At 38.6% G+C, this 10,790-nt stretch overlaps 1 protein-coding gene across 3 annotated transcripts in view; it reads left to right on the top strand.

Moving 5' to 3' along the window:
- The window catches only part of PLA2G12B (phospholipase A2 group XIIB), a 15,125-nt gene extending 6,830 nt beyond the window's left edge, over positions 1–8,295 (top strand). The window contains exons 2-5 of one of the 3 annotated variants that reach the window (XR_010085553.1): positions 756–844; positions 5,994–6,159; positions 7,700–8,092; positions 8,147–8,295. Coding sequence is in view for 2 of the 3 variants with exons in the window: in XM_063434134.1 (XP_063290204.1) it covers positions 756–844; positions 5,994–6,159; positions 7,700–7,818 (374 nt within the window). In the remaining variant the exon portion in view is untranslated. Of the gene's footprint in view, positions 1–755; positions 845–5,993; positions 6,160–7,699 lie in introns of all 3 variants that reach the window. The other 2 variants (XM_063434135.1, XM_063434134.1) reach the window with 2 other exon arrangements.
- The last annotated feature ends 2,495 nt before the right edge of the window (positions 8,296–10,790 follow it).

Raw genomic sequence — 10,790 nt, 5'->3', positions numbered from 1 at the left:
TGATCGTACTAAAAACATTAATCAAGACCTTGCCACCCCCTTACAGGAGGTTTAAAAAAAATTGAAGACTTTTTTTAGTTGGCATTGGCTTTTATATTTTCATTTCAGTTTTGAAGAGTCATCAATTTACTATAACTATGTGACTGGTAAAACTGTGTGATGTATATGTCAATTACATCATACATCATGTTGTTTTGGGATACACTTAGCCCCATTTCTGCATCAACACACAATTTCTGGCACTTCCCCCAACAACCCAAGTCCCTGTAATTTATATTGCATAAGGTTCTTAAGGATTAATGGCTAAACGTGCTCATGTTCCCTAAACAAATATTTAAAAATAAATTAATTTAAAATCAGGGAAAAAAAATATAAGACTATTGACAGGATATGTTTAAAAATGCTGATAGTATGACCTGCCAATGGCAGTCAGACCAAAACTCTGTATGAAAATGCCACTTCTGCCTTAGTATTCTGGGAATATAATTAATACTATGTCTATGGACAACACTGACTTAGAAATGTTCATCGAGATTTGATCACCTTACCAGTAAGTGTTTTTTGAATAAGACACCTAACAATATTTATCCACCGACCTCAATTACTCATAGATTGCACACTCTATAACTGTAAAGCACAGTGAAATATGTCGGCACTATATAAATGCTAATATATATATAATCCATGTAATGTGTGAAAATATAATTGATGTTTCTAATATACTAATAGGAATCTTGGTAATTTACTTAATACAGGTAAAGCTCCGTTACCCAGACCAGACTACAAACCTCCTGAACCCAATGGCTGTAGTTCCTATTTCCTTGGTCTCAAGGTACCCGAGAGTGTATGTACAGCTAACACCTTCTGTATTTATGGCATGATTCTATAACACACCTTTAATCATTAACCATGTCTAATTTAAACCAATTTTTATATAGGCACTCGATTATTAAGTTACTATACAAACACTGATCAAAATGTACTGAAAAACAAATGTGGGCATTCTGTGATTCCAGGTTTGAGTAATCAGCAGTAAGTTCTTGAGTTGCAATGGAATCCATATAGCACCAGATTAATCTTGACTTGCAGCTATAGAAAAGAAACATGATGGGGATAAAAGGCAAAGTTTCCCAGGATTGACCATGGTTGGTCATGTTTGCAGGACACTTTCAAAAGACCACAGGGAATCAGTTTCTTAGGGATCTCCTGGTAAAAAAAAAAAGAATTAGGGATCTCCTGGTACGTGTAGGTTTTTATACTTACTTTTATCCATTTAAATTTTAAAAGCTTTTATGGGGGCTTTTCTTTACTAGTTGAGACCCTTTACCTACCTATTCCTATTCCTAACCCTATTCTTACCACTTTCTCAACTCTCCAGGGCTAGTTGACGCTACCCAGTACACCCTATTGATCACTTGTGCTTGTGTGAGAACATTTGCTATTAATGGAACACTATAGTCACCAAAACAACTTTAGCTGAATGGAGCAGTTTTGGTGTATAGATCATGCCCAAGTAGTCTCACTGCTCAATTCTCTGCTGTTAAGGCATTTAATTACTTTGTTTATACAGCCCTAGCCACACCTTTTTGCAAGCAATATGCGCATCCTACCTGAACACTTCCTGTAAATTAAGATCTAATGTTTACACTTCCTATATTGCAAAGTCTGGCTAATTTAGAAAATTATCTCCTGGAAAGGACAAGGCAAACTGATATTCACTGGGTGTTCGGACTCCTTTCTATCATGGCTAGCATTAAGTTTTTCAGCAATCTGAGCTACAGTAGCCCTTCCTTGTGATCGACCACAAGGGCTAGCCTTCTCTCCCCACGTGCATCAATGAGCCTTGGGCACCCTGATGCAGGTCCACTGGTTGTCCTTCCTTGCACCACTTTTGGTAGGTACTAATCACCGCATACCAGAAACACCTCACAAGATTTGCCAGTTTGGAGATGCTCTGATCAGATTATTAAAACTGCAATAATTACATTCTAAGGGTTAAGGGTGATTGGAGTTTGCACCCTGACCACTTCCATGAGCTGAAGAGGTCTGGGTGCCTACAGTGTCCCTTTAACTCACAAATAGGAACCCACTCCTGTTGCCATCATATCCTCTCATCTCTCTTTACTTTCTCATATATTCTATCTAATCTATCTATCTATCTACAGTATGTGTGTATATATATATATATATATATATGGGCTTCCCAGGCCACTCTTCACATGTATAGAGAAGAGGGGCCCAGGGGACAATGGCAGGTCCTCTCACGAGCCCCGACTGTCAGAGCATTTCCATGTCCAAAGCAACACAATGCCGAGGCTCGCCACAGAGGGAGAGGACCTGTCGCTTGCCGGACTAGAGGGTGGAAACTGGTGTCTCCTGGGCCCACTCTTAACTATGTAAGGCAGCTGGCAGCCTGCACAGTCCTACTGGACTACCAAGGGAATGTAGTAAGAGCCAGGGAGGAGAGAATAAACTTATATTATTATATTTTAATATTAAGAATAAATATATATAATAAAAATTATTATATAAAAAATATTATGTTATTATTATTATTATCGCCATTTACATAGCGCCAACAGATTCCGTAGCGCTTTACAATATTATAAGAGGGGGGATTTAACTATAAATAGGACAATTACAAGAAAACTTACAGGAATGATAAGTTGAAGAGGACCCTGCTAAAACGAGCTTACAGTCTATAGGAGATGAAATCTATGCATTATAAATTCACAGGAAATGCTATGTTCAGCTGCTGCAGTATTACTTGTAGCCAGTAGGTGGTGAGCTACACCAGCTCAGATCAGTAAGATTTCCTAAAATAAAGGCTATGTAGTTATTGAACATTTGTTATATCTAGAGTTGTGTTGGTGGCTTTGACATATGAGACATACCTATAGAGTGCATTAATGTTGTAATTTTATTTCATTTTACTTGGTATATCTACTCCTCTAGATTTGGTAGAGATATCCATGATGATTGTTGTAAATTACCAAATGGAGTGTTGCAGACTACCTGCTCTTTTAGAATACTGAAGTGAAAATGAATGCATGAAAGAATTTGTAAAAACACTTGATCGTTGACTGCACAGCCCCTTTCATGACTGTGTCAATTATTCCTTTTTACAAATTCATTTAATCCTTGACGCTGTGTGTGTGTTTTATTTTTCATGTGTACCTTAAGCTTATTCCATCCTATGATTTAAATTTCATATATACAATCTCACATTCCACATGTCACCTTAAATGTCATAGTTTACCATTCGCTTTAAATATCTCATTTCCATGCAATATTTATCTATTCACTTGCCAGAATGCATGTCCATATGACATTCAAACTCATTTGTCTTATCTAACCCCATCCTCACTGGCCTAAATTGATCAACCACAGTCCCTCCTATATTGTGAATATCTTTATTCTCTAGTGGTGCAATCACATTAGATCAGCACTTTCCTCTCTTGTGTTGCTGTGAGTCACCTGGTTTTAACTAAGGATATAGGGGTATGGAGTAATATCCTCATACACTCAGTCACAAAGGATGACCAAGACAAAATAGCCAGCAAAGGATAATGCGTACAATGAAAATACAAGGACATAAGGAACCAGTGCCCTCTTGGGTTGCTATAAAAGACCCTTGATGTAGGGCGGTTGGATTCAGGCAAGCCTTTCCTTGTTTGATAGTATGTAGCGGAAGTAAGAACAATCTTGAGCTAAAAAAGGAGCTGTCATTTCCTGAGAAGTGACAGTTCCTTCTTCCTTCATCCCATTAATCACAATTTCAGTGCTTACTATGGTGAACACAGCAGCAAAAATAAGTAGGAAAAAAAAAACAAAACAAACAAAAACATACTTCCACTACACTGCCATTTGTGCTCCGATTTATTTTCCAACAGTGCACATATGCATGCACCATGCATACGGCACTGTGAGGCTTATCGAAATTACACAGTTCCTCCAGCCTTGGCTGGAAAAGTATGTAAGCTAATATTTAAAGAAAGAAATCCGATTTTTAAATAACTTTTTATTTTTTACAAAAAAATCTTTATTTATTGCGTGCAAAGAGATAACATTGCTTGGTGCGCCACAACAGCTGCATCAAACAGAGAGATAACAAGACGTACATGGTTATGGCATTCGCATAAGTTGCAAATTTTTAAATGATATATCATGCAGACTAAACAGGCTAATCAGTATAAGTCTAGAGTAACTATTAGAGCTAATTGCAATGCTAGTGTGGAAAACAAATAGTAGGGTAGTCTTTCTGAACTGCCCCAGCCGGCGTTATAAATGTGATTTCGCATATAAGCAGCCAGTGCACAATTTAGCTTATAACAATAAAGGAAATAGATAGTGAAAAGGTAAGGCACATTAGTAGTGACATGTTCAGCTTACGGTCTAATATGCTGATGTGAGTCAATGTCCAGTATTCATGATATACGCTGTAGGAATAAATGCCAACTGAGAGAGTCAAAAACGTAAACTTAGCATATAGGGGGTATATAGGGGGCATATAAGCCATTGGGTTTCCACGTGTCCATGTGTTATTACTGTTACTGTTCAAAGTGGGTCTTGTACCGTTGGTATCCGTAAGTCAGTGGCACAGTGGGGTAGGTTGTCAATGATGGTCACAAGGGTCACAGCCTAGTGCTGCTGGAGACCAGTCCTGCAGTGTGAGTCCATTATCAGCCGATGCCGGCGCTTGGGGGCTCGTTGTGGCTGTTGTGAAGCGGTGAAAAGGTGATCTGGCAGCGGGTCTCACAAGGGCTGCGTCCTCGCTCTGGACCTTGTGCCCGGCTGGCCGCTCTTGCTACAGGCGTGGGTACATAGGCGGCTGTTCGACGGGGGCGAGGTGCGTCCTCTCTCCAGCGCCGGGCCGGGATGAAGGCCGACATCCTTACTCCACGGACCCGGGCACTTCTCTGGGCCGGGTCCATCCCATGGCGGGAGTAACCGGGGATAGCTGATGGTCTGCTGCCTTGTGTGGTCTCCGTCCATGTGGGTGATGCCTTCGGGTCGTGCCCCTGGTGGCCCTCAGCCCAGGTGGGCCAGCAATGTGAGGTGCAGGCTTGTCTGGGTGCTTTAGGCCCGAGGGGGTCTTCCTCACCCTCCATTTCTTGCCACCCCATCCTCCATCTCGAAGATTGGGCGGTGTAGCAATTGTGTGGGTCTCCAGTTTGACCCAGGGCTGGTTCACGCTGTTCATTTGCCATCTCGGCTGCCCATGTGGTAGTCGCCATTTTGGGTCGGGTCTCTTCGCTTGTTTGGAACCTGCGCGAGGTCCGCATGTCGAGTTGTTTTCTTAGGGCAGTCATGTAGGGACCGGGATAACCCCGCCGGTCCGAGGGAGGGGTGGGTAGAAGTTTGCATGATCTCGTTTGTTACCCGGAAGCAGGGAGGTCGGCCGCCTCTCCCCAGCTCCGGTTTAGTAGGCCGCAACGGCGTCTCTACGGTCTCCCGCAAATTAAGATCTTGGGGTTTATCTCTGTGTTCCCTCTGGGCTGTGCACTGCCTGTCAGTGGGTTTGATCGCTGTTTGTTCAGGGTTAAATCCGCTATTATTACTTGTTTAGCAGGAGCTCAGGACCCACACGTCTGCTCCTCTTGCCAGTCAGGCTCCGCCCCTAAATAACTTTTTTTAGCACAACCAAATGCTAACGTTTGTGCTAAAAAAAATTGATATACATTGTGTGTATGGTTATATATACATTTTTCTACACCATTGCAGTGTTGACTGTACATTGATTCATTAACGTGTAAAAGCGTAATAGTTCTCAAAGATCAAGCCATAGTTTTAATAGAATGGATAAAAAGACAAATTATTAGTTGCCAGTAAAATAACGATTCTCTTTGCAGTGTTTATCTGCTAATATAAGTTTTATACTGGCATGCACAAAACCAATTTTGCCTACAATCACTGTTTCCTACAAACACTGTCGTGTTAGTTTGCTTAATATTTTATTTTAAACTAACTACCCTCTCGCCTTTTTCCTCAAGTTGGATATGGGGATCCCAGCAATGACTAAATGCTGTAACCAGTTGGATATCTGTTATGACACATGCGGGGCAAACAAGTACAGATGTGATGCCAAGTTCCGATGGTGTCTCCACTCCATATGCTCTGATCTCAAGAAGAGTCTGGGTTTTGTCTCCAAAGTAGAAGGTGAGTTACTATTTACTATCAAGCAAAAAGACCAACACTATAACACTGAAAGTACCAAAATAAAAGTAAAAGTAATGGACGAGGTGGTGAGGAGTGACTGGACACACATACATTCCACAAACTCAAACAGACTGCTGAATCAAATAGTATGCAAGTCCCTAATGAGATAAGTATCTCCACAATTTGGGCAGAATAATTACCAAGTGTGTTCTGAAAGCTCAACTGTACAGTTCCACAAAACACCAGACAAAAAGTAATTTGTAAATTGTCCATAATTTTATCCATTGTCCATGATTTGGTCAAAAATTTCTACAGTTTTTCTTTTTTTTTTTTGCCCTGCTAAAAGTTTGTGGTTATATTGATAGTTCCGTGAAAGAGTTTATGTTTAAGACATTTCACTAGATTATATGTTTGATACATAGTACTGTTTTGATAAGTAAACTCACAATGTGATGCTCAATTATAGGAAGGTTTCTCATAATTTTAAAATATCCGTTCTTCAATTTAACTTTTCTTGATCTCAAAGTGATATTCTAGGACTGTAATGATATAAGGGATTTTCTTAACCTTGGAATACATTTTTTTTTGCTTTTTAATTGGGTATTGCTTATTTAGACTGAGTCAACTTATAACTAACTGTTCTCCACTTAGCTATAAAAAACAACTTCTTATCAATAAATTACAACCTGTACTTTATCCTAATCAATAAATTACAACCTGTACTTTATCCTAAAGTAGTTGCTCTGTTAAATCCCCTTCTAAGAAAATGGATTAAGTCTCAAACAGTAATGTTAATCATTGACTCTAGGGATGTAATGCCACAAATCCATCTCCATAAAGGAACACTCCCACCCCATAAGACCTTGAGCTCATCAAAGATGCTATGAGGACAGGAGTGTTTCGGCACGGTCTCACTTTCAGCGGTTAAACAATTTTAGAATGGCAAAACTCTGCTGTCAAACACCGTTAACAGTTTTCCAACAATTTAGTCCCAAGGTTCATCCTCTTGCACCGTGGCCCTGACACTCTTAGCCTGTTTAACTCCTGAAGGTAAGACAGTACCCAGACACTCCTGCCCCCGGTGCCCCATACAACTTCAATGAGCTTATATGCGTGGGAGTGTTTCTTTACACATGGTATAATACATTATATTGCTTTGTCTTGCAATACCCATCATCATTATAGAATTTTAAAAGATCTAGGTTGTCCAACGTTGAATCCAGATGTACTATCTAATATTCTTTTCTACTCCACAGAGAATTCTACATATATTTTCCAAGAAATAAAGCAGTGTTTATATATCTATCTATGTTTTCTTCAATTCTAGCACTTTTTTTCTTCATACTTCTAAAAATGGAGCAGGTTGAGCTCTTTAATGGTATGATGGCATCCCAGAGAACATCAAGTCTTCTACCAATTTAATGTCTCTTGAAAAATTATGTGAAACAGAATATAACCTGTTATTGTATTTTATTTTTTTGCAAACTTAAACCAATGATTTCTAGTTTTGAAAATTAACATAGCATTTGTTTTTTTATAGCCTGTGAATCAGTTGCAGATACGGTATTCAATACTGTCTGGACTCTGGGATGCAGACCATTCATGAACAGTCAGAGAACATCCTGCATCTGCAATGAGGAGGAACGAGAAGAACTCTGAGGCAGGAGATGCTTCTTGATCATCCACCAGACTATCGTGATAACCGCAGTATTATATAATTTTTCACCTGCAAGACTCTGCAAAGCTCTCCCCTACTGGACAGCTAGTCATCAAGATCAACTTTATAATCTCAGCTGGTAAAGAGTTATCGTGATACCAAACTTTACTTATTCCATTTTGGGGCTAGAAACATTTTCATGAGATGAACCCAAGCCACAGAATATATATGGTCTGAGTTTCATACAAAATAAGGATTCTGATGCTTACCATAATGGTTTTTAGAGTGACCGAGGCCTGAGATCATGCTATTATTGTAACACTGACGAAGAAATGCCAGTGGAGATAATTTTGTTTCTTTATGTATTGATGTATGCATTGGACTTTGTTAATATACTTGTTCCCAAACAAGTACGGCAGAGCTTCGAGCAACACATGACAAATAATTTTTTTTTGTCTCAATAAAGTAGCATATTAGTGGTTGCAGTATTTTAATTTTTTTTCTTAAGCTACCTTGTGCAGAAAAAATATTTAATCTGTAATGTCCAATAATTTAAAGTTTAGATTACATTATTCTTCCAAACCAGAGTGTGTGTATTGTTACAAAGCTATTATTGAGTGGAAGTTTGATGAAGGGGTTGGAAGTACATACGAAAAAACCTATTCTCCAAGGTTTTGAGAATTATATAAAATTATATATATATATATATATATATATATATATATATATATATATATATATATATATATACACACATCCTCTGGTCAGCAAGGGTTGACTTTATCATAAATTTCAGAATTTTGGAATTTATAAAATCCATTATATTTATATATGTTTATAGCCCCCCCCATTGAGCCACCTAGGCTGCTTAGCTTTATTTGAGCAACACCATCAAGTTCTAACATTGACTGGTATTGGTAACATGTGTTTGCATATTTTTTTTATTATTGATGAATTGTCTAAATGCAGACAGCTAAGATGCTGTAGACAACATGACATCTAAAAGCAGATAAATTATGATTTAGTTAGAATAAATATCTGAAATATTCACTGAACACAACTCATAAGGGACATCTAGACACCAAAACAACTGCAAATCATTTGATTTTAGGTTTTAACCTTGCAGAGCCCCAGAGGTGCCACAGAAAATATATACAGTGTATACCATTTTTATTTTAACATTGTGCATACGCTGTACTATCTTTTGCACATGATTTTGTAGGTCATGAGCACGAGATAATTAAATAGTACGCATACTTTATTTTGTGTGCACAATCTATTAAATCACGTGCACGAGACAACTATAATGTGGGCAGCAGGGCCCTGGCTGGGTTCCAACATGGCGGCAGAGTCGACCAACCTCTCCAAGTTATTGGAGGCCCCAAAAAACAACAACGTTGTATTGGTGCCCAGAGTGTCTCTTTAAGCAGACTCATACTTTCCAATGTAACTGTGAATAATCGTTGTCAACCATAATAAAAGATTAAAGACTAATGTATTCAGAAAAAAAAAGTGACTTGAGCTGCCCCTTATTTGTGTAACAATCTTTCAATCCCTGTATTGGCTTTCACTAGGCTTAGCACTTAACTGGCACCTGTCATGTCCAAAACTACTTTCATCCATCCATTATGTTTGTTCCAGTCAGGTTTCCTTCATCCATGTTTGCAATGAAACTGCAAGGTGCACGATCTATACACCAAAATCACTTTATTAGAGTTGTTTTGGTGCTTAGATTGTCCCTTTAATGAAAGCCATTGATGTTGTACTTGCTTGAGTAGATCTTACTGAGTATATGCAGACGGCTAGCTAAACAACCTCCTACACTCTGAACATCTCCCCATGGATGGCAGATGACCTATGATGCAAAAACCATACATCTGGTATCACATACTTTACCAGAAGCATATTTACAGATTATGTGACGTAAGGAATCCATTTGGTGACATATGACACTTTCATTGTATATGAAAGCAGATACATTATAAGTAGTATGTACATTTAATGAAAACCAGCAATACAACAAGTCGAAAGTAAGCAAAGATCGTGAATAATCTAAAAACATGTGCATTTGTTACATACATGTGTCATATTTAGCACTTTATGTGCTGCAGCCTTTTTTGCAAACATGTCTTCTGTTGCTGAGCAACCTTTAGAAGAGAAATTGCGAGGTTGTAATAATGGGCTTACCAGTCAAAAAGGTAGTGATACATTCACCCATCATCTTACATACAGCGTGTTTCCATAATATGCTAGGACAGCAAGGCAACCTTTGGCACTACATAAGTTGAGAACTACATCTCCACTGATGAGTTGGCCGCATTAAAGGAGATGTGGTCCACAACATCTGGAGTACCAAAAGTATCTACGGGTATTCTAGGAAAAATGGTATAGTTCTTTTCTTCTGAAAGATTAGTCCAGGAAAGTAGTCAACTGTCAGAAAAATATTACTAACTGTTGCAGAGAACATATAGTATCATCCATTATAAATACATGCTAACTGGAGTAAACTGATAGTTGAAGATAAGCATCTATAATATGTGTGCGATATAGTGAAAGTTCATGTAAAAGTTTTCAGTTATAATATATGCATATATATATAGTGTGCTACAGAGAGTTATTAATGGAGACTTATCAAAGTTTTCTGATCTAAAGGTATTCTAAAGCATTACAAGTGGGACAATAACCATGGAAACCAGTAGAACCAGCAGATACATTCCATTGCTGACTCCCCCATTTCTACAACACTTCTTCGAAACAGAACCCATTAATAAACCCTCCACCTCTCCCCCCCCCTCCCCCCATGGTATTTGATGAATTAGCCAAAACCAGAGGTACTAAAACGTTTTACACTCTTATATTGCGTAGCCAGTCCATCCTGGGAAATCCTTGGGGTTCCAAAGATTTGTCATCACTTTGTCTAAATCTAACTCCTGGTCTGATATAAATATCCCTATAATTTATATATAATACAGTA

Source organism: Pelobates fuscus, chromosome 10 (genome assembly GCF_036172605.1).
Source record: "Pelobates fuscus isolate aPelFus1 chromosome 10, aPelFus1.pri, whole genome shotgun sequence".
Classification (NCBI taxonomy): Eukaryota; Metazoa; Chordata; class Amphibia; order Anura; family Pelobatidae; genus Pelobates; species Pelobates fuscus.
This window is presented reverse-complemented; position numbering and strand designations above follow the sequence as displayed.